This window comes from Epinephelus fuscoguttatus, linkage group LG4 (genome assembly GCF_011397635.1).
Source record: "Epinephelus fuscoguttatus linkage group LG4, E.fuscoguttatus.final_Chr_v1".
NCBI classification, from domain to species: Eukaryota; Metazoa; Chordata; class Actinopteri; order Perciformes; family Serranidae; genus Epinephelus; species Epinephelus fuscoguttatus.
In genome coordinates, this window is record NC_064755.1 from 22,453,877 (window position 1) to 22,477,654 (window position 23,778).

At 41.2% G+C, this 23,778-nt stretch overlaps 2 protein-coding genes across 3 annotated transcripts; one reads left to right on the forward strand and one right to left on the reverse strand.

Moving 5' to 3' along the window:
• Window positions 1-548: 548 nt before the first annotated feature.
• rbm28 (RNA binding motif protein 28) lies at window positions 549-8,884 on the forward strand. Of its 2 annotated transcripts, none has more exons than XM_049575178.1 (20): window positions 549-905; window positions 1,098-1,244; window positions 1,334-1,482; window positions 1,613-1,688; window positions 1,802-1,894; window positions 2,013-2,084; window positions 2,254-2,356; window positions 2,453-2,694; window positions 3,639-3,708; window positions 3,840-3,949; window positions 4,041-4,114; window positions 4,250-4,385; window positions 4,899-4,963; window positions 5,077-5,235; window positions 5,473-5,622; window positions 5,768-5,842; window positions 5,939-6,065; window positions 6,694-6,832; window positions 7,070-7,184; window positions 8,419-8,884. In XM_049575178.1, the coding sequence occupies exons 1-20, from the start codon at window positions 788-790 to the stop codon at window positions 8,557-8,559; spliced, it is 2,361 nt and encodes a 786-aa protein (XP_049431135.1). In that variant the 5' UTR covers window positions 549-787; the 3' UTR covers window positions 8,560-8,884. The 2 variants fall into 2 exon arrangements, with proteins under 2 accessions (XP_049431135.1, XP_049431136.1); XM_049575179.1 differs by having other exon boundaries at window positions 8,422-8,884.
• A 400-nt stretch (window positions 8,885-9,284) lies between these two features.
• Window positions 9,285-11,009, reverse strand: LOC125887438 (leptin-like). Its single transcript, XM_049574240.1, has 3 exons — window positions 10,998-11,009; window positions 10,217-10,416; window positions 9,285-10,131 (listed from the first exon to the last, which is right to left on the reverse strand). Exons 2-3 carry the CDS (start codon window positions 10,364-10,366, stop codon window positions 9,796-9,798), a joined length of 486 nt encoding a protein of 161 aa, XP_049430197.1. The 5' UTR covers window positions 10,367-10,416; window positions 10,998-11,009; the 3' UTR covers window positions 9,285-9,795.
• Window positions 11,010-23,778: the final 12,769 nt, after the last annotated feature.

Genomic DNA, 23,778 nt, shown 5'->3' on the forward strand with positions numbered 1-23,778 from the left:
TCAAGTATAATTATGGGGGACTTGTACTTTAGTTGAGTATTTACATTTTCTGCTACTTTATACTTATATTCCACTACATCTCAAACATGGATTTTGTAATTTTAGTTACTAGTTACTTTGCATAGTAAAATTATTAATGCAAAAAATGAATCAGCAAATAAATTATGATGTATTATTACAGCAGTATGTAAAATGTTTAAAATGAGCTCCACCTGTAACAGCTGCAACTTTTAAGTGATGAACTCATTCATACATCAATGATTACAATCCAACAATATCTATTAGGCTGAAATGGGCCATTCTGCATAATGACTACTTTTACTTTTGGTTACTTCAGTATATTTTGATGTACTTTTACTTGAGTATGTTTAAAATATAGGACTTTAACTTGTAACAGAGGATGAATATCTGAGCTCTTTATCGATCACTTACACATACACAGATAAATTCATAAATAAATGAATAAACCTCCTGACTGTAGGCGGCAGCACGGAACGGCTTTCTGAAATGTAACGCGAGACTTGTGGACCCGAGACTTCAGCACAGTTTCCAAGATGGCTGCCCGCATTTGTAAACATGCGACTTAATCTGAAAGCTATTGGTGTTCAAAGTTTATAGTTCCGTATCAAATATTTCTGTCGCTTGTTCGCGTGATATCGAATTATTTGATATTAACACTTAATGCGGAATTGATAATAAAGCAGACATCAGTGTGTTAGTGACTATCGAGCCAGAAAAGCTAACATTAGCGAGCTAACTGGTAACGTTAGCCAGGCAGCGGAGAGCCATGCAAGCGCAGACCATATTCGTTGGTCATCTACCAGCTTCAGCTTCAAATGAACGGCTGACGGAAATATTCTCTGAAATTGGTCCGGTGAAGCAATGCTTCGTGGTCAGAGAGAGAGGTGATATTGTCACTGTCATTTATTAGTTTTTTTCTGGCTAAATTTAACAAGAAAATGTACCCTGATTGAAGATATGCTAAATCTTACACACTCATATTTCGGCTTGTAGGTGTAAAGATACCTCACTAAATGTTGGCAGTACAGTTAAAGTAAATATCATCAACAATAACCTGTTTTTATCGTACAAACCAGGCACAGACAAATGTCGGGGATTCGGCTATGTCACATACTCCATGCTGGAGGATGCACAGCGAGCCTTGAAAGAAGTCAGAGAATACGATGGACAGAAGCTGGCGTTATCAGTGGCGAAGAGGAAGATAAAAGACAAAAGGAAAACAGGTGTGTGCAAAGGCATGTCCAAAAACAAGCAACTCCAAGAGCTGTCAGGCCATGTCTACTTGATAACCCTGCTCATGTCTTTGATTTAGGACCTAAAAAGCCAGCAGCGGCACCCGAGGAACCAGCTGCAGCAGCCAAAGAGCCAGCTGCTGCACCTGAGGAAGATCAGCAGAAATCCAAAGGCCTCAGGAAAAAGTTTCTGAAAGCTAGACTCATCATAAGGAACCTTAGTTTTCAGGTACAGTATGCTACATGGTTGCGAAATGCAGCAACTGACAAGCACACTCTGATCCATCCTCTGAACTCTGTTAGAGTGGTAGAAGAAGTCGTTGCTTGACCTGTAACATTTGACATGTCTTGTGTTGCAGTGCTCAGAGGAGGATCTCAAACAAGTCTTTTCAAACTATGGAACAGTTCTTGAGTCCAAAATTCCCCTCAAACCTGGTAAATATGGGTTTTAATTTATACTATATGTACAAATAAGTCAAACGACATCTTTAATTGTCATGTAATCCTTGAATAGCTTGATTGGTTTTCTTATGTTTGTGCTTGTACAGATGGGAAGATGCGAGGATTTGCCTTTGTCCTTTTTAAAAATGTGTCTGAGGCAGCGAGAGCGCTCAATGCCATGAACATGAAGGCGATAAAAGGTTAGTGAGTCACACACTTAACATTGCTGTTGTGTGAGAAACACTGCTCATTGTTGACATCTCAATTTATTTAGTTTGTATCATGTGTGTTTTTTAAACGTTAATGTTTCATTCACAGGTCGACAGGTAGCAATTGACTGGGCTGTGCCTAAGGACAAGTTTATTGCCACACAGATGTCCGCAGGTGCAGGTAATTGTCCATATTTTTTTTTATCTACAAGGGTAAACAACTGCATGTCATTTTATTATCCACTACACATTAAGCAAGACGAAACATGTTGTGTCTCCTTATAATAAGTAGAAAATAGGTCTACATCAGAATAAAGATTATAACCAACACTGTTTTGTTCACCAAACAGGAAATAAGAATACAGAGAAAACACCTATAAAACAGGCAGACTCAGAGAGTGACGCTGAAGAAGAGGAGGAAGAAAAGCCACAAGCAGCACCTGGGAAGAAAAAGTGTGAAACTCTATCATGTACACCTGTGTTAATACGCCACTTGGTGTTAAACACTGGCTAACTTTATTTGTGAAATTTGTTTTTGTTTGTCCACAGAGTCACTTCAAAACCAGCTGTGCAGCAGGTGGAAGAATCCCAGTCAGATGATGAGGATGACAGCGAGGATCAGGATGACGAGGATGATGATGAGGAAGAAGATGAGGAAGAGGATGATGATGTGTCCCAGGAAGAAGACGACGACGAAGTTGAAGATGATAAGAGTAGCCTTGATTCAAATGATGATCAAAATGACAGTCAAGATGAAGAGGATGATGAGGATGATGAAGAAGATAAAACAGGTATCAATTTTTATCTTGAATTTTTTATATTTGAGCATGTAATTAGGGATGTCATGATCCAAACTCAAAGATCAGTGTATTAAGGCATTATGTACCCAGTTGGGATCGGCTGTATTGAGCCATATAGAGCCCGATCTGATCCTCGTTTTAACTCAACTCAACTTTATTTGTATAGCACCTTTCATACAAACATGCAGCCCAAGTGCTTCACATGGCAAAACTGGAATGACACAGACACAAAACAATAAAATCTAAAAAAAGCAAACCAACCAAAACTTGCTTTTTGCATTTGCAACTTCATCAGCAGCTTTATGACTGTTGCGTTTTACGTCAGAGCTATCACAGACGTGCTCTTACTGCTGAAACTGTCATGCACAGCAGTGCAATGAGTGCAGCTGTTGTCAGCTCTACAAACTCTCCACTGTCTGTCTGTCTGTATGTGTGTCTCTCTCTCCACTCAGTGTGTAAGAGCAGAGGCTGAGCCCTCCCCGCAGCGACACACCATAAACTGAAACTGTTTATACATGTTATATACCTAATTTATATGCACTAGCTTCATTTCGGCTCAGTGTATCCTGCATTCCGCTTGCTTGTCGTGGTGCTTAGCATTTTACTGCAGACACTCATGACACCACTGCAAAGGCAACAAAAGCCCAGCCAGCAAACAGCAGATGAGAGTAGTTTATCAGTGTAATCCGTGCAAAAGACATACAGGCCCTCAACAGAATACAGGTTATTGAGGTAACTCAGGTCCAGACTACATGGAAGCAACAAACACTGGAGAACACTCTAAAATCTTAATAATAATTCATCGACTCTAAAATGCAACAAATGTAAACGTAAAATGGGCAAACAAACGTTATCGGGACGTCTTTACATGTGTTGTAAGTAAAAATGTTCATAAAAATGTTTTGACACTGCTTGTCTGCTGCGTTTATCTCTAGCTAAGAAGAAGACGACCTCAAAGAAACTTCTCCCTTCAGATGTGAACGAGGGCAAGACTGTTTTCATCAGGTTTGAGATTCTTCTCACTACTTGATCTTAAACGTGCCTTCATTTTTCTTACTCTGCTCCATTTGTTTAATTTTCATACTTGCTTATCACATCATCACCAGCTTTGTTCATCTTACTCCGGGCTGATTTAGGAACCTGTCCTTTGATACGGAGGAAGAGGGTCTGGAGGAAGTTCTCCTGAAGTACGGAGAGCTGAACTACATAAAGATTGTTGTCCACCATGACACAGGGCATTCAAAAGGTCAGTCAGCAGTGCTTGAATGAAACACTCATCTGTCTGTTGTTTAACAATACTCGTTGATTTAGTCATTTTGGATTTACTGTTTTACCAGGTGTTGCATTTGCGCAGTTTAAGAGCAAAGAGGCTGCAGACAAATGCATGGCTGAAGCACAAGATGAGGCAGAGGTAACAAATTCTGTTTGATTTAGTGTAAACATTCCCTTCATCCACATTTTTATGACGTGGCATTGTATTTTTTACTGTTTTGCACCATGAGTTGATATTGCTGCCTTGGTTATAACATTGGGTCATGTGATGCAGAATGGTGGCATCCGTGTAGACGGCAGAAAGCTGTTGATTGTGCCAGCGGTGACCAGAGAGGATGCCGCCAAGCTGAAAGTGGACAAAAAGAAAGTAGAAACGGGCACCAGGAACCTGTACCTGGCCAGAGAGGGGTGTAAGTAAACCCATTTCATGCTTTTCTTTTTTCCTTCTTAGCTACCTGTCTGTTCAAAATCAAAATCAAGGAATGTGCCACTATGGCAACACTTTGGCTTTGAGCCAGACGAAGGAGGCAACCCTTGTTTGCACTGATTGGGTAAGCTGCAAAATTTATTTGTAAGAAATAAAAGAAACAATTTGTTACTGTCACTCAGTTGTCCTAAGGTCGTTTTTTATTTTAAATGAGTCAATTGCGCCCCCAAGTGGCGAAAAAACCCCCGACTTGATGCGTTTTTTTTTTTTTTTTTTTTTTTTTTTTTACAAAAACCGGACACAACCGAAACATTATAACATTACAATATTATACATGCAAACTGTTAACAAGATTAACATTGACTTCGGAAAGCCATGTCTGTCTTGTGAGGTCCCTATTAAAGTATTAAAGTATTGAAATAGATTTAATAGTCACTCTTGCTCTGAATCTGTTTTTATACTGCATGATGTTCTCCTCTGACCTCCACACACACAGTGATCCGTGCTGGAACCAAGGCAGCAGAGGGAGTGCCTGAAGCAGACATGGTCAAAAGAGCCAGGGTGAGTTCATTTTCATCAACCATTTTAAATGTTTCTGATTGGAGAATGATTTTAATGCTTACACTTATCATGTCTGCAGTGACGCATATATTTGGTGTGTCTGTTTCCCTCAGTTTGAAGAAATAAAGAGGACCAAGCTTCGGAGCTTAAACGTGTTTGTGTCAAAGACTCGTCTGTGTGTCCACAACCTGCCCAAGTCAGTGGACAATAAAAAACTCAGAGCACTCTGTCTCCAAGCGGTAAAAGGAAGCAAGGGAGCCCGCGTCACAGAGGTGAGAAACAATATGCCACACTGGTGGGCACTTCATGAAATATAGCAGTAGTATTATGGCAGTTATCATTTTTTGGCAGCTTTGTCAAAACATCCCTGAAAACAGTGTTGTGTGAGTAACATTTATGAAGGTTAGATTGACATCAAATTGAAAACAGTGTGTCTCTGTGCCCAGTAGGGGGTGCTGTTGTCATTTTTAATCCTGCTGTGTGTGCGTACCTCCTGTTTCTCCTTCTAGTGTCGGGTGATGTATGACAAGAAGCCAGAGAAGGGTCAGGTGATGGGACAGTCATTAGGTTATGGCTTTGTCCAGTTCCAGGACCATGAACATGCTCTCAGCACCCTGCGTTACCTTAACAACAACCCAGACATCTTTGGCCCCCACAAGGTGCGTTCTTGCAGCGAGGAAGTTGTGCTGAAGTCATTATCAGTGTGTTTTAAAAGAGTTTTGTTTTTGCTTTGTTGCCACTGTATTCATTTACTTTCAGACTTCACATTGTGGTGACTGTGTCTTATTTTATGTCATCCTGCAGAGACCTATTGTCGAGTTCTCCCTGGAGGATTCAAGGAAACTCAAGATAAAAGAATTGAGACGACAAAAAAACAAGGTGCGTTTGTACTCCTTTGTGTGATAGGTATATCTTAAAATTGAACAATGTTCTTTATCTAAATGGGAGAGTAACCCTGAGTGGTCATCTTTGCAGGAGTTTTTCCAGAATCGGCTTTTTAAAGGAGGAGCGAAACCTCAGTCCCAGACAGCCGGAGCAGGAAGAGAACCCAGGAAAGGTGGAAATAAAGCACAGTCCTCATCAGAGCAGACAGGACAGAGAGGTATGAAAACTATTTCTCTGTTGATGTTCATTTTGCCCTTTCCCAGTTGAATGAATATATTCGGGTGTTTTACATGAGAGGCTCATGCAGATGGGCTCAAATAGGTTGCTGTTCTCCTGTCAAAGCACAGATACAGCACTCCAGCACAGCTGTGGAGAAACCAGCGCTCCAGACTCACTTTTTACTGGGGCTGCTTCCTAATAGTCGACCAAACCTTAGACGACCAGAAAGGTTATTAGTCAGCAAAGATTTCATTGGTTGGAAAACAAACAAACATGAAACTCTTTTAGGAACTGCACTTCATCAAAATGATACAAAACCTGTATGACTGGACCATGTGGGAATTTAATTTGAAAGGACAGACACAGGAAGAGGCCGACAGATATCTTTCCCTACTTCCATAAATATTCAGTCTGATAATTACGGAAATAGCTTTACATCTATGCCATGGACGACAGGCGGATTTTGTTTGCATCTGTGGCCAAAATGGTGGCGCTGTGGAGCCCTGGGAGAAACCATATTACATTTGACTGTCTGTGACACGGAATTAAGTTTTGCCCTTTTACTCCACCTGTTAACATTTACATTCTTTTTGATTTTCTCTCCGTCCACTTTCTGTTTTTATCAGCTCTGAGTCAGAGCCAGAAGCAAGGCGGACGCCATATGGGCTTCCAGACCACACCTGAGGTCGAGCACGTAGATTTGGAGAACGGGAAGAAACGAAAGAAGATTCTACCCTTTCCTTCTCATCGGGGACCTAAGAACAGGTACAGTTCTTATCAGCTTTACTACTTAACTGTTAACAATGCGCTATGTGTGTCACACAAGCAGATCTTAGGATATGTGTACAAAAATTCAGAACAATCAGAGAAGGAGGTGCAAATAACTCATGAATCTGTTTAAAAGTCATTGACAGTTTGGTAATACTGATGACATAACTGTCAATGACTTAACAGTGAGCATCAGGTTTAAGTTATAGCTTCTGAACTGTTCTTCCGTTGCAGAATGCGTGACAAAGGGAAGCAACAGGCTCCGCCACCCAAGAAAGCAAGGCCAGGATCCAACAGGAAGGACCGTCAAAGACGACAGATGGAAAAGCCCACTCAGCCCAGAAACAAGGTTCATACATATTCTGTTGCGTTTGTGTCTGTTGGTCATGATCACAAAACAAAGTTAGCTGCTGAGGTACTGGTGTAAAAAGCGACTAAAAACAGTGGCTAACACAGAGAAGGTGGGGAAAAAAGCACCAGAAAATAAAACTGTTACTTTGCAGGAGGACTGAGAATTTATCTCTGGCATTGTGTTTTTACTTTCTTATCTTAATCCTTGTGTGATCAGCCCTTTTTAAAGAGTTTTTTACAAAAACATGAATGAATGATATAAAAAAAATATTTAAAATATTGCACATAATCTTCTTTGATTTCATGTCATTACATCATGTCTAAAAAATTAAAAAAAATTAATCTGTCTACGCGTTTACAGAAAAAAAAAAAATCCTCTACATTTTATCCTCTTGTCCACTAAACAGAGTTTCAGGTCACTAAAATGTATATCTTTTAGCATGCCCTCTAAGTTGCAGTTTTTTGTCTCTCAGGTTACTATTTGTCTGTGTGGACATGTAAAACGGAGCATTTTGGAAACAATGATTTAAATCTCCTCAATTTGTGCATGCACATTGCAGCATTGTGTAATGAGCAATCTCTAGAAACAACAGCAGTGACGGACTACCGGTTTGCTAAAGTTTTGTCAGTATTGCTTGGTGTAATGACCACACTTAAACTCTGTATTGCTTCACCACTTCATGGATGAACAAGGCATCTGCTGCATCCGGTGCTTTTGCTCTACCTTTGGGTGTCTGCCTGAAATGACAGTTTTGGATCAGACCTGGTTCAGACCTTGAACCAGCAGATGGTGGGACTGTTGTTGATTTAGAGGAGAAGGTAAACTTTCACACGTCCAGAGCATCACTGTGTTCAAGTGAGCTCCTTGATCTTTTTATCGAACGGGGTTCAGCGGTGATACGATCTCCAGTAGGTTTTTTGAAAACGTTAGCCTGTACATACAGCTAACTTTGTGGGCGAGGGGAGATCGCAGTTGTTTTTTGTTCTTGTGTGTACCAACATTTTTTGTAAAACAAAGGCCGTGTGGACAAAATTATGTTCTAAAACATGGGGGAGGGGGGGGATATCAGTTTTCAAACACATCTCTATACGTATAGACAGGACCTCAAGTGTTACCATCACAATAACACATCTTACTTTGGACACTGTCTCCGCCAGCAGTTCTGTTAAGCCCTTTTCAATGGTGATATTTATCTCCATTATGACTGTCTTTTATTTTCGTTGTTTTCCAGAAGATTAATACAGCAAAGACGCATTTCAAAAGAAGGGACGGGGACCGTTTTGACAGCCTGGTGGAGCAGTACAAGAAGAAACTGATGGGGAACAGTGATAGGAACAACACCAGCAAAAGAAACAAGTGGTTTGATAGTTAATGCTGTGTGTGTGTGTGTGTGTGTGTCTGTGTGTGTTGTTTTGTGTGAGTGTGAGAGAGAAAATGTTTGTGAAGTGTATAAGGCTACCACAACAGAAATCCTCTTCATTTGATATCCAGAGGTTTTAAAATAAGTACAAGTCTCATAAATTAATTTTGTGTCAAACTGTACAGTGTATGATGACCATGTATGAAACTTCACTGTCACTTAACTTCATCCATCTTGCTCCTGCATTTTTGTAATTCATATTGTTTCTTTCTCAGTACTAAAACAAGATGAAAAATGTAAGGATAGTTTTTTCCCATGTTCTTGGTTTTTATAAAAATATATGCTAAAAAAAACTTCTTTGTTAATCTTTACATTTTTATATGAAATCCATATTTTTGTATACACACAGGTCACTTTGTTATACCAGTCTCCATTCCGTTGTTTTTGATACTAGTTTTAAACAGGAGTTAATCATAAGCCGATAGCTCTGGATAAACACTTGCCACTCATGAACCTTGTATACACTTGATAGCAAGAGATGAACACCCACGGATGACATTGTATATTAACCTGGTCTACGTGTGATTATCACATATCATTATCTTTCACTTATTACACAACACTGACAAACTCGTATATCATGATAAATATTTATTCATAGTTTCAATTCAATAGTTAAAAAAATACTGTACAAAAATATACAAAATATCATCCACAGCTATAAATAACCACGCCGGAAGAGTTGATGCTATTGCACAAAAATGGAAGTTGCCCCTTGCCCTTCCTGTCCTTGTAGTTCTCATACAAACACACCTGTTTTTCTTGGCAAGTTTCAACCTGGTTTTCAGGAATTTCCAGGAGTGACATCACTGCGCACTGTGACGTTTCCTTTGGCTGCAGCCGGCAGCTGATTCAGCTGCTCGACTGAATTTAACTACAACTCCATAGTTTCACTGAGAAGCCTGTGTTGCTACAACAGTGGTGTCATAGGACAAAGCTATGAGCAGCTGATTGATCTCTGTGTATAGACAAGTCTGCATAGACTCCTGCACAAACTACACTTACGCTGCAGACATTTGATGAGAAGACAGTGTGACAAAATACGTATTTTTTAAACAGAATATAAATATATACATGTATAGATATATATATATATATATATAAATAAGTTCAAGAATACATTTCCTTCAGCACACATTGCAAAAGTTTGCCAGCAACTTACAAATACTGGTGCTAATGTCCCACTTTTCAGCAAGTCTCAAGATGGTCCAGATTTTTCAGCAGCAGATTGAGGAACTCCTTCACTCTCATGAGAGCCTCGATGCTAACGGTGTGAATGAACTCCTTCCGACTCTGCAGCTCCTGCAGGGGCCCCGGCACCGAGGGCTTGGGCCGCTGCTCGGTGCAGTGCCCCTGCCTCCACTGGCCAATGTAACCCGTCAGAGATGAGATGTCAAACTTGACCTGGGAGACTCCGTTGAAGGTGTCGGAGATTAGGCTGTTATAACCATCCAAGACCGTGACTATGGACAAGGGTCCATCCAGGATGTCAGCAGGCGGACTGAGTGTCAGACCAGGAGGGACCTGCAGCAAGAGCATGGATCAGTCAAGAACACAGCAACTTTTGAAAACACTTAAAGAGTCAGTGTCACCACAAACGGAAACACACCTGGAAGTCCTTGTTCAGCCTGACGACCAACTGCTCAGCCATCCACTTCACTTTTGATTTCATCTTCACCACCTCCACTGGCAGAGGAGCAGCCGTGCCCACACTGAAAACTTGCAGCAGGGAAAACAACAGGGCCAGAGTGTAGTCCATTTTTGTAGTATGTCTCTGGATATACCAAGGTCCAAGTAGTTCTGTAATTCCTAAAAGAAAAAGATCATACAGGTTATTATTTCTTCTAATATTTGCAGTTATCCGTCTATCTCTTGCTGTTCCATCAGTGTGTCATCTCACTCAGACGGCAGGCATAAGTTCCTCTCTGCATGGCATCATTTTATACATAAGCACTTCCTCCTTTTACTCAATATGTTTGATTATGGCAGCAAATATTTGTGATAGAGACACCTGTGAATTTTCTGTGTAACAGGTACAAAGATCACTGACTTTGGCTAATGCTATGACTCTCAGCCCCCGGTTTTCCAAACCTGCGCTACATGCTCTGAAGAACAGATGGAAGAGTAAGCTCGTAAAACCCTCAGTTACAAAAACACACAATCTATTAGCAATTAGCAATAGAATTCCTCTGAGAGAACAAAAAACACCTTAAACTGTCACACTTTTACGAATAAATCCAGCATTCAAAGATGCATCAAAAAGCTGTTAAACAGATGCACTGGTAAAGAGACTGAGTGTGACTGTTAGCACAAGGAGTATGAACAAAGATAGAAGAGCTGAATGAATGAAAGGAGATGGTGAATGAAATGCAGAGGAGAGTTGACCTTACCTTGGCTGGATGTCTGTGTGTGTATGCTACTGTTGGGCTCCATCAGGACATCTTATAGTGGAGGGCTGTTGACTCATCTCTTACTCACCTCTCACCCCCCCCCCCCCCCCCCCCGTCCACCCCCCTCTCTTTTACCTCTCCCCATCTTGTACCCTGCCTCCCCTGGTGGTGCTGCAGGGGACGGGAGGCAACTTTGAATCTGAAGTACACTGTTGGGGACGTATTTGAGTCACCGGGCAAAACATTTACACAACTTTAATCACAAGTAGGATTTGCACAACAAAATACCCCCATGTGTAAACTTCATTTATTTAGTTATTTGACATATCACATTATTATTTACAAATAATAATAATGAAGTTTCTAATTTTGTGACTGCAAAGTAAACTTCTAGCTTTGACTGATCAATATGCCATATATGTTATATCCTGTTCTGACACTCACTTATCTTCACCACTGTCTCTCTCTCTAAACATTGCATAATGCTGCCAGTAACATCAGTATTTATTTAGGATGTTCCGTCCCACAGTGTGTCTCAGCTGCACCCATGTACAGTAGCATGAAGCAAAACCGAAATGACAAAACACAACAGCAGTGATATGAAAAAGTATGGCAGCTCTTCTCCTGACTGATCTCATGTTTTTTCTTGGAATACATAAAAGTGAAATTTCATTCGTATCTCCATATCTTTATTATTGGACAGTCTTTCATTCGTCATTTTTTAAAATCATTTTACAGTATTTATCTTCATTTCAGTTTATTCAATTATTTATTTCTTGTACGCACAGATCATTATGATCATATCACTGGGTATCAGATACCAGAGAAATTAAAAAAAGACACAAGGTGAAATAATCAATACACTCTTGGTGACACACATACAATATCCGAGTCATCTACTTCCAAATAATTCAATAATTTCCAATGTATTACATTTTAGCTTTCACAACCCCCTGGGGTAAATTTCCACGAAGCTTGCTCCATCTTAATCATCCTGCATGATCTTTTTTGGTCCACTTTGACTACGGTGGCTGACAAGGGCAAACGCACCACAACAGCCCAAATTAGTTCCACATAGAGAAACCTGCTACAGTTTCAAAAACAAAAACAAAAGTCCAAAACAAAAACATAAACAGGAAACATGCTGCAAATGAAGAAACAATGCAAAGTCAGAAGCACAAATCCCAAAAACAAATGCAGCAGAAAAACATTACATATCCAGTCAATACAAGGCAATCTCCCCAGGCCTCTAGGGGGAGCGCTAAGTGGAACAGCATCATGCTAACGCTAGCTACTTACATGTGTTTCTGTTTTATAATATTGCAAAAGACTAAAGCCTTAGTTAGTAGACATGAGCTGATGTGGGATCGTGACCAGTGTACTATATCAGGCTTTCCATGTAGGTGCATGGAAGGGCAGGGAGGTTTGCTCTCTCTGCCTTAAGGCTTTCCTCGTCTGCACATGGAAGGGCAGAGAGTTGTGCTCTCTCTGCCTTAGGCGCTCCACGTAGGCGTGTGGAAGAGACTTTCTGCATAGGCCTGAGGAAAGGCAGAGAGGCCCCAGAACAGAGCCATACTGCCAAATGTAATACTGACCTTCTGTGCTGCAGAAGGCCAAAACAAACACAGGAAATACGCTGCAAATACAGAAATGATGCAAATTTTAAAAAAACAACAACACTCAAGCAACCCCCCAAAAATGTAAGAAAAACAACAACAAACAAACAAAACAAACCCAAAAACGCTGCGTATGCAGTCCACACAACCACCATTTACATTTCGTCTTATGCCTGATTTGTGCTTGGCGCATCTGCGAGGGTCTCGAGTGTCTGCACGGCCAAAGTACCATCATTTTTGCCTGTCTGTGCACATCTGACATTCTCTCCGTGGAAGCGGATGGGCAGAGAATCATGCTGTTGACGTAGTTTGGCAGAACATCGGTTTGCTGTGCAGAGAAACCTGCAGGAAGTATAAAAGACACAGACATTTCCTCGTTGTGATGTCATGTCTGTCCGACTGACTGTCCATGCAGAAAACATAGCTGAGACTTTTGTCTTTTATAATATTATAAAAGAGAAACACATTTCCATAGAAAGCATAAGCATGATGTTGTTCCACTTAGCGCTGTCTGTGTTGTCTGTGTATTTTTGACTTTGCATTGTTCCTATATTTGAAGCGTGTTTGCCATTAATGTGTTTATTGCCTTCATTTGCAGCTTGTTGTATTTGTTTTGAATTTTGTATTTGTTTTTGAATTGGCATCATTTATAAAGGTGCAGCACGTTTCTTCTAATGGAAATGTTTTGGGCCGTTGTAGTGGTTTTGCCCTTCCCAGCCACCGTAGTTTGATAGATTAGAAGTGTGATGTTCTTAACATTGTCCAGACAACTTTAAATTTTCTCCAAACAAATTGATCAAAGCGAAACGGTTGTACATAATCGCACAGTACCTTGTAGGTGATACATATTACTAAACGATTGTGATAAATACTTGGTAATACATTTGTATTATATGACCTAATGTGGGTGGCAATACTCCAAGGATGGTTTCTCCTTTTCACGACACACACAAAGTAATAGCCACACATGCATAGTATGCAGGATTCTAATAATAATAATAATAATAATAATACATTAAATTTGTATAGCGCTTTTCAAAGACCCAAAGACGCTTACATAGTAACACAAAAGGGGTAGTGACAGACGGGGGAACAAGCAGAAGACAACATAGTGAACAAAAGAAATGATGGGATGTAACACAGGCGGTATAGGAACAGTCAGTGGGGTGGAGGTGGTTAGGGGTAGGGGAGGTCGAAGGCTGGGGAGAAGAGGTAGGTTTTCAGGCGGGATTTAAATATGGGAAGTGAGGGAGGGTGGCGAACAGGTTGGGGGAGGGAGTTCCATAGTCGGGGTGCTGTTCTGGAGAAGGCTCTGTCACCGAAGGTTTTCAGTCTGGATGTTGGTGCAGTCAGGGTGAGAGTGTAGGAAGATCGGAGGGCTCGGGAGGGGCGGTGGGGGATGAGGAGGTCAGACAGGTAGGGGGGGACCAGGTCGTGAAGAGCTTTGAAAGTAAGGAGGAGGATTTTAAAGTTGATGCGTTGTTTGATGGGGAACCAGTGGAGGGAGTGGAGAATGGGAGTGATGTGTTCACGGGACCGGGTGTGGGTAAGGAGGCAGGCCGCAGAGTTTTGAACCATTTGGAGTCTATGGAGGGAAAGGGAGGTGATGCCAGTGAGGAGGGAGTTGTAACAGTCGAGGCGAGAGGAGATGAAGGCGTGGATGAGGGATTCAGCAGCAGGGGGAGAGAGGCAGGGTCTGATTTTGGCGATGCGGCGGAGGTGGAAGTAGGAGGTCTTGACGATGGAGCTGACATGGTGATCGAAGGAGAGGGTGGGGTCCAGGATAACGCCGAGATTGCATGCCAGGGGGGAGGGGGTGATGGTCGAGGTGCCGATAGTGAGTGAGATGGGTCCAGTTTTGTTGAGAGTGGATTTGGTGCCTATGAGGAGGAGCTCTGTTTTGTCACTGTTGAGTTTGAGGAAGTTTTGAGTCAGCCATGTTTGTATTGTAGAGATGCAGGTTTCGATGTGGGTGAGGGGAGGGTTTTGGGTGGGTTTGGTGGTGATGTAGATCTGGGTGTCGTCAGCGTAACAGTGGAAGTCCAGGTTGAGTTTGCGGATGATGTGACCAAGGGGGAAGAGGTAGCAGATGAAGAGGAGGGGGCCGAGGACTGAGCCCTGAGGGATCCCCTGTGTAACTGGGGAGAGGGTGGATGTTTGGCCAGAGAGGGAGACGAACTGTTGCCTGTTGGTGAGGTAGGAGGTGAGCCAGTCGAGTGCAGTGCCCTCAACACCCTGTTGGCGCAGCCTTTGTAAGAGGATGGAATGGTTCACTGTGTCAAAGGCTGCGCTGAGGTCAAGTAGTAACAGGATGATGAGGGCACCAATGTTGAGGGCATTCTGACAATGAATGTCACTGCTCTATTGTCCAGTTTCAGCGGTAATTTCTGCAGCACAGGAACACCATTGCACCTTCTGTTTCATTTACAAAGAACTGCATGAAGTGAGTGTTTTTTTCCATTGAGCAACAACAAGTACAATTATGCGTTACTCAGATGTATGGACAGAAGTTCTGCTGAACTGAGTTAGTCTTCCAATAAACAACAGTTTCACCATTATGTCTTATTATGATAGATGCCAGATGTGTCCAGTGTAGGCCTCCTGTCTTTGTAGGTGCCTCAGCCACATTTCAAGCACACATTTATCTACCATTTCTTAATGCTACATTTGCTCATATTTAGCGTTCTTCTTGGCAAAGTGTTCTGAAATGTGTGTATTTTTCAGACAGAGTGGAGATTTTGGCAGCAGATGGCTATTGTTGCTCCATGAAGGAGGGAAGTGGCTGTGCTGAATAAGTTTCTGTTTCTCTGAAACAAAAAGAGGTCAGAGAGGCCAACACTGTGTGTGCACATCTGCAGGGAGCATAACCATAATGGTAAATTCACTTTTCTCTCAAGGTAACTTACAGTAAGTCCTGCAAACTGTTAAATGTCTCATGCAGGGCACACACACACACACACACACACACATATAGAAGTCCTCTAAAACTATTAACACGTGGTCATTGCCACACTGTGAGCAGAATAAACACAACTGTGATAGGATCTGAAAATTTTTGGGAAGAAGACGCACACTAAAGGACACATTTCTGGGAAGGAAAACAAATGGGTGACAGTATCCCACTTGTATTTTCAACAGGAACAGTGTATCAGTCATGAAGAAAAACACGAAGGAATTAGGAGAATGATATAATTGGATGGATAGTTTCCAAATTTTGTTTAAAGTTTCTTCAGAGCTGTCCCCTGGGGGCTCAGGGAGCTCTCTTGCCGGCAACAGAGCAGGTTTCATTGCACGCACAAAAAACCCCAAAACATTTTCATCTGACATCTGGCATGAATTAAAACAGCCTGTCGCTAAGACTATTTTTAGATCAGGATTTTGCCTGCCAATATGTGATGTGTGTGTTTACAGGAAACATTTTACCATGATAGATGGTCAGTCTTGACTCGATTATGACAAGCACTCAATTGTGTTATTCATTTCAACCCATAGTAGGATACACATCATTATATCTTGGTTGCTAAACTGTGAACAAATACAGCTGTCATATATTTTAGATCTGTGGTGTCACCAATTAGACCTCAAAGGTTAATCAAAATGTTATGCCTGTTTTTGATTCAGCAAGAATAGGGGATCATAAAAAGGGTGATTCAAAGCTGTTTCCTCTTTGCCAGGCAGTTGTTACTTACTGATTTTATTTAGCCCACTTTTGCTCTAATTACCAGTAGAGCCAAACAGCAAGGATACACATTTGTACTTTTGTGACTATGGTAGAACCCACAACCGCCGCTAACAGCTTTGTGTTACGTTTGGATGTCTGTCGTCCCTGAGATCATGGAGGATCAATCAGACTGCATCTCTGTCAATTCCATCCTGTCCAAAATGGAATAATCCACTGCTAACTGCTGGTGGTAAAACACTGGCAGAGAGCAGTTGGCAACATCACAATGTCACCCAGGTGGGGCAGATTGTAAGGGATGGAAACATCATACCATTTGATGAGCTTAAAACACAGTTTGGTTTGAATGACTCTGCATTTCTACAACACCTACAGCTGAGATCCATCTTTAAAAAACTGACATCAAAGGGAATCGTATTGGGATCTGCAAGTACTCTTGATGGTAAACTGAGGAATGCTGCTACTGGGCGAGGAACTGTCTCAAGTGTATATAAGATATTAAGTCTATCCCTCCCTGACAGCACTGTTTTCACCAAACTACAGTGGGAAGGTGACATTGGTTTGTCCCTCACTTCAGATCAATGGGACTTAATATTGAAACATTCAACATCTTTGTCCAACTGTGTTAGATATAAAATTATTCAAATGAAAATTATACACAGGGCTTATATCACACCATATAAGTTAAAAAAAAAAGATCCAAATGCCTCTGAACTGTGTTGGCATGGCTGTGGTAGGCTTGGTACTCATGCACTTATTGTGGTCCTGCCCAGTGGTTAAACATTTTTGGACTGAGGTAATAAATGTTTTAAAGATGATATTGAATGTTCATATTCCGCAATGCCCTGCTCTGTGTATATTGGGAAATAGACTGGAAAATACACACACTCGAAACACACAACGTTTTGTTGCATTAGCTTTTCTTTCTGTAAAGAGGACAATACTTATGAACTGGAAAATCCGTAAACCAAACTGCTATAACATACAGAACTGGCCAAAGGACTTCCTGGATTTACTTTCGATGGAGAGTGCAGCCTCAACCCTCAAACACTATGATAGTTGACTAGGTGTCCCATGGACTCTTATTAGACAATACATGAGCAACAGAATAATAATCAGATTTAAAAGAATGGAATGTATGAAATAACGAGTATGGGGCAGGGTTATTATGTTTAAATCGCTTTAGTGGTTACTGGAAACTGCCCCAGCATCTTCACCCTCAAATGTTCATCTGTAACAAATCCCCCCCCCCACCCCCCACCCCCTGGATTTACTTTCGATGGAGAGTGCAGCCTCAACCCTCAAAGACTATGATAGTGGACTATAGGTGTCCCATGGACTCTTATTAGACAATACATGAGCAACAGAATAATAATCAGATTTAAAAGAACGGAATGCATGAAATAATGAGTATGGGGCAGGGTTATTATGTTTAAATCGCTTTAGTGGTTACTGGAAACTGCCCCAGCATCTTCACCCTCAAATGTTCATCTGTACCAAATCCCCCCCCCCGACTATTGTCTGTATTGTGGACAGAAGGAGGACGCTGCAAGGCTTCATTAATAATTCATAAGGACTTTGTGTCACATGACTTATGGGATTATATGAGTCACATCCTCAGAGGAAGTCTCTTCGATCAAACTATACACACTTGCACACACTGCAATGCTGCATGGACGGCGTCCATTAACCCTTTAAGGTTAGGAGAAGGGCTTTAAGTGCTTTAACAGTGAATGGCGTGGAGTAATATACAGGTCTAAAGGTGACCAAGGTGTTACTGGCCTGCTGCCTTATTGGCAACGGCTGAGTCGTGGCAACGGGCCTTACACAGTATCAGATTACTTGTCCAGATGCAGCATGGAAACCAGGAATTCCACTCAGCGGGACCTGCTTGGATGAGTCACAGGAATGACGGGAATTCAGATTGAGTGATCCTACATGTGCTGCCATTCAGGACGATGTGTTGTTTTCACCCCCAGACGCTCGAGTGACGTTAATGCCATAAAACCAGTCTGAAAAGACCTGAATCAGCTTTTCATTAAGGGGACGCTTCAGAGTGAGTCGGAGCTCTGTAAAAGTCCAGTCACAGCACACGGTATCTAACAAAATAACATGTTAAGCAATACTGTTTTTTTTTTATTCCAAAGGCAACACACACTAACAAAGGCGACCTCTTACAAAGGATCAAGCAAGTAAATGTGTTTAACACCTGAGTGCATTAATGAAGGCTATATCTAGTGACATGTTATGCAACATCCGAGATGTTTTAGGGTTCATCTGGTTCATGCCCTTTTCCACCATTTCTGTGGATGTTGAATAATACATGCTTACAGTAAATGTGTGTCCCAGCCAGCCCAGATCCCAGCAGTGTCAAAGTTTTAGCCAAGTTATTAACAAAGACTTACTGTTAATAAGTACTCCCTATTTTTGGATTTTAATTCTAGAGAAAGAATTGATTTATCATCACACAACTAATACACCAAACACATTTGAGAAGAGACCAATATGTATTCTCAAATTTCCAGTGCACAGAAGTGCAAAGCAATATTAACAGATTGTTGTTCTATACCTTTTGTATGCTCTACAATCAGTTCAGTTCACATCTGGAGAGGCACTTGTGCCAAAATGTACAAACAGGCCTGAGGCAAACAAGCATGACTCAGAATGTAAGTAAAGATGTGACATCAAAACCATTATGTAGGCACGTCTGCATATTCACTTGGACTGAACATTTTGTCAAACTGTGAATCTATAAATACAGAGAAGTCGACCTGACCATGCTGCTGGACGAGTGTATAACAATACAATTCTAAGTTATATTAGCTCTTTATTTCAGAATACAGTGACACACACTTTCATTTTGATGGTGCCTCAGTAGCACTATACTGTGCAGGTGCTCCTCAAAGCAGTTATCCAGAAACACTGGAGAGTTTATCTTTGTTTATTTCTGTTTTGTCATGTTTAACAGTAGGCTAATGATAAAACATTAGCATGTTGAAACAGAGAGTTTGTGTGCATTGCAGGGGAGTTTAAACATTGTTCCAGCTCTTGTGAGGGTGGGAGGGGACTGCAGGGACACTGAAAAATGAATAACATAGGGGGCTTATCAGAATTATGCTTCTGTAATGCTTTGCATGTGTGATGTCTGTTAAACCTGCACTCCTCAAAAAACAAGTGCTCCATCCATCATCCATCCATCCATCCATCCATCCATCCATCCAACCAGCCATCCATCCATCCATCCATCCATCCATCCAACCAGCCATCTATCCATCATCCATCCATCCAGCCATCCATCTGTCTTTCTGTCCATCCATCCATCTGTCTGTCCGTCCATCCTTCCATCCATACATACATCCGTCCGTCCGTCCATCCGTCTGTCCGCCCGTCAGTCTATCCATCCATCGATCCAGCCAGCAAGCTAGCACTTTTAATTTGCCCTCCTGTATTTGTGTAAAAATATAATCAGCATTTTTGTATTTTAAATGTATTTTCTGACCATTGTATAAATGTATACCAAGACTCATACATAGAAAATGTGTATTGAAAATTGTGAATGTGTGACCCACTGAAAGAAAATTGTGTTGTGATTTGTTGAAGCTAAATTAGGCATGCAGTAGGCTACTTGTAGCATTGAGCTAGTATTTATCTCTCCTCTGGCTTCCACCAATTTGGTTTGGTTGTATTTGGACCATCTTTATTTTTCCACAGACAAACTTTTCTATAGAGACAAAAAACATGGCTGCCCATCCCATGACCTGATATATAGGAGTATAATTTGCCAGATATTCTGTGATTTGCTCATGAGTATGTGCAGGTAGAAGGAGTCTGCATCATACAGTCTGTGATAGACACTGACTCTTCAGTATCAGAGTCAGAGCACAGTGAATCATATGACTCATTTTAGGTTACACCTGTTTTTGAAAAATGAAACAGGGTGGAGGTATGATGTGATTGTAATGAGACAGGTAGGTCATGTGATGATAGGCTAAAATCAGCAGACCATATATTCCATTTGTAGTTATATTTGAAGTAATATAAATAAAATGACTTGTGTAGGACTGATGCCAGAGGTTTCCAAATTTTTTGAATGGGGGCCAGATTAGATAATGTGAATATACCTCGGGGCCAGCTGCTTCTCACGTCATATGGGTCATGAAAAAAAAGTCACGTACAAATAAGACTGATTCATCCTTAAATAAGAAAGTACTCAACTTTCCGCCCTCGCTGTCAACTTTACGCGTCTATGCTGTCGTCATGTCTGCTACCTATCAGGAAATATCTGCTGTTAGGTCACCGTGCTGTTTGCTTGAATACCGTCCGTTGATGAAAACACATTATTTCCGCCTGCATTGTTTCTACTTGGTGAATATCCACAAACTGTGTCATAATCATGAGGAGAACGGAAAAAATGCAAGATGATAATCACTGATTAACTGATATCGTGTGGTGGGCCTCATATGGTATACTTTGAAAGACAAGCCGTGGGTCTTTTAAATTCAGTCTGCGGGCCACAATTGGGCCCCAGGCCAGACTTTGGACATCCCTGGTCTATGCTATACTGTAAGAAAACACTGTAAATATACTGTAAATACTGGCAGCCATGTTGCCAACCAGTTACTGATTTGTATTACAGTTACTCAGTTACAGTTACTTACTGTAATTTCTATCTATCTATCTATCTATCTATCTATCTATCTATCTATCTATCAGACACACACACACACACACACACACACACACACACACACACACACACACAAATCCAGTAAAATACTGTAATGTCAATAATAAGTAACCCAATATAATCAATAATAATAATAATATAATGCATATGAGTAAATTAAGTTATTTAATTTGACATACAGTACAGGCCAAAAGTTTGGACACACCTTCTCATTCAATGCGTTTTCTTTATTTTCATGACTATTTACATTGTAGATTCTCACTGAAGGCATCAAAACTATGAATGAACACATGTGGAGTTATGTACTTAACAAAAAAAGGTGAAATAACTGAAAACATGTTTTATATTCTAGTTTCTTCAAAATAGCCACCCTTTGCTCTGATTACTGCTTTGCACACTCTTGGCATTCTCTCCACGAGCTTCAAGAGGTAGTCACCTGAAATGGTTTTCCAACAGTCTTGAAGGAGTTCCCAGAGGTGTTTAGCACTTGTTGGCCCCTTTGCCTTCACTCTGCGGTCCAGCTCACCCCAAACCATCTCGATTGGGTTCAGGTCCGGTGACTGTGGAGGCCAGGTCATCTGCCGAGCACTCCATCACTCTCCTTCTTGGTCAAATAGCCCTTACACAGCCTGAGGTGTGTTTGGGGTCATTGTCCTGTTGAAAATAAATGATCGCCCAACTAAACGCAAACCGGATGGGATGGCATGTCGCTGCAGGATGCTGTGGTAGCCATGCTGGTTCAGTGTGCCTTCAATTTTGAATAAATCCCCAACAGTGTCACCAGCAAAACACCCCACACCATCACACCTCCTCCTCCATGCTTCACAGTGGGAACCAGGCATGTGGAATCCATCCGCTCACCTTTTCTGCCTCACAAAGACACGGGCGGTTGGAACCAAAGATCTCAAATTTGGACTCATCAGACCAAAGCACAGATTTCCACTGGTCTAATGTCCATTCCTTGTGTTTCTTGGCCCAAACAAATCTCTTCTGCTTGTTGCCTCTCCTTAGCAGTGGTTTCCTAGCAGCTATTTGACCATGAAGGCCTGATTCACGCAGTCTCCTCTTAACAGTTGTTCTAGAGATGGGTCTGCTGCTAGAACTCTGTGTGGCATTCATCTGGTCTCTGATCTGAGCTGCTGTTAACTTGCGATTTCTGAGGCTGGTGACTCGGATGAACTTATCCTCAGAAGCAGAGGTGACTCTTGGTCTTCCTTTCCTGGGTCGGTCCTCATGTGTGCCAGTTTCGTTGTAGCGCTTGATGGTTTTTGCGACTCCACTTGGGGACACATTTAAAGTTTTGCAATTTTCCGACTGACTGACCTTCATTTCTTAAAGTAATGATGGCCACTGCTTTTTCTTTAGTTAGCTGATTGGTTCTTGCCATAATATGAATTTTAACAGTTGTCCAATAGGGCTGTCGGCTGTGTATTAACCTGACTTCTGCACAACACAACTGATGGTCCCAACCCCATTGATAAAGCAAGAAATTCCACTAATTAACCCTGATAAGGCACACCTGTGAAGTGGAAACCATTTCAGGTGACTACCTCTTGAAGCTCATGGAGAGAATGCCAAGAGTGTGCAAAGCAGTAATCAGAGCAAAGGGTGGCTATTTTGAAGAAACTAGAATATAAAACATGTTTTCAGTTATTTCACCTTTTTTTGTTAAGTACATAACTCCACATGTGTTCATTCATAGTTTTGATGCCTTCAGTGAGAATCTACAATGTAAATAGTCATGAAAATAAAGAAAACGCATTGAATGAGAAGGTGTGTCCAAACTTTTGGCCTGTACTGTATATCAATAAACCATTTGCAACATCTTAATCACAGAGAAAACTTAAAGTTTATTCAAAATATAACTGACAATAACAACTGTTCAGCCAAGTCCAAAAAAAGATCATCTTTTTTTCACCTCATCTATCACTTTTTACATCTGCCTCAGACAGTAAGGCCAAGTTTCATTTAATTCTCTGAGTAAAGTTGACTGGCTGATTCTTTGGAATCCTTCAACGAGAGCTTTAAGGGAATCAACAACTTTATCTTCAACTTAAAATAGCACAAGGCTGGATATTTTGGGAACATTTCTTCATCTGCGTATTCAGGGAAAACATCCTGAATACTCCTGAATCACAACCTTACTGTAACTTGTTCCCCAAACCAGTGGTTTCCAAATAGTGCAGCCACCGGGTCCAGATTTCTCCTTCGTCATCAGTTCAAGGTCCACACAGTTTAATATATTCAGCATCAAACTTGTGTTTTGCCATTGTCATCAAGCTAGTTTGGTGCCTCTGTTAAGCGGCTGTCTGTTATTCACTCACTCTACAGCAGGAAACGGCACTTCAAAATAAAAGCTCTTTGTTGGAAATTCACTGTACTTTAAGTGTGTTTTTTTTTTTACACACTTTTGGATCGCAACCCACCAGTTGGGAACCACTGCCCCAAACAATATTTCTAATTAAACTTAACTCAGTCTTTTCTTCCAGGCATAAATGAGACATGAATGTGGACAATATAGTGAATGTCTTCCTAAATGTTTAAATGTGCAAGTTACAACTGTGGCCAAAAATCCCATGGTGGAGATTCAGTATGAAATGTCACTGTGAGAGCAAAATATGATGTCATGAAAGCAACAAGTTTTACAACGGCCTTGCAAGAGTCAAATAGATTCTGTCAGATATGGAAAAGAAACAACCTCATTTTTGTTCCAGTTCCACTATCAAGGTAACAAGGATGTGGATGCAGCCTCGAGTGGTGGAGACAGTAATATAGCTGCTAGCCTTACACATGCATATC

Coding starts and splice junctions, on each gene's coding strand:
- rbm28 (XM_049575178.1), top strand. CDS start 788: ATGCAAGCGCAGACCATATTCGTTGGTCATCTACCAGCTTCAGCTTCA. Junction 2,085..2,253: donor ACAGATGTCCGCAGGTGCAG/GTAATTGTCCAT, acceptor TTCACCAAACAG/GAAATAAGAATACAGAGAAA. Junction 4,964..5,076: donor ACATGGTCAAAAGAGCCAGG/GTGAGTTCATTT, acceptor TGTTTCCCTCAG/TTTGAAGAAATAAAGAGGAC.
- LOC125887438 (XM_049574240.1), bottom strand. CDS start 10,366: ATGGACTACACTCTGGCCCTGTTGTTTTCCCTGCTGCAAGTTTTCAGT. Junction 10,132..10,216: donor GGCTGAACAAGGACTTCCAG/GTGTGTTTCCGT, acceptor CTCTTGCTGCAG/GTCCCTCCTGGTCTGACACT.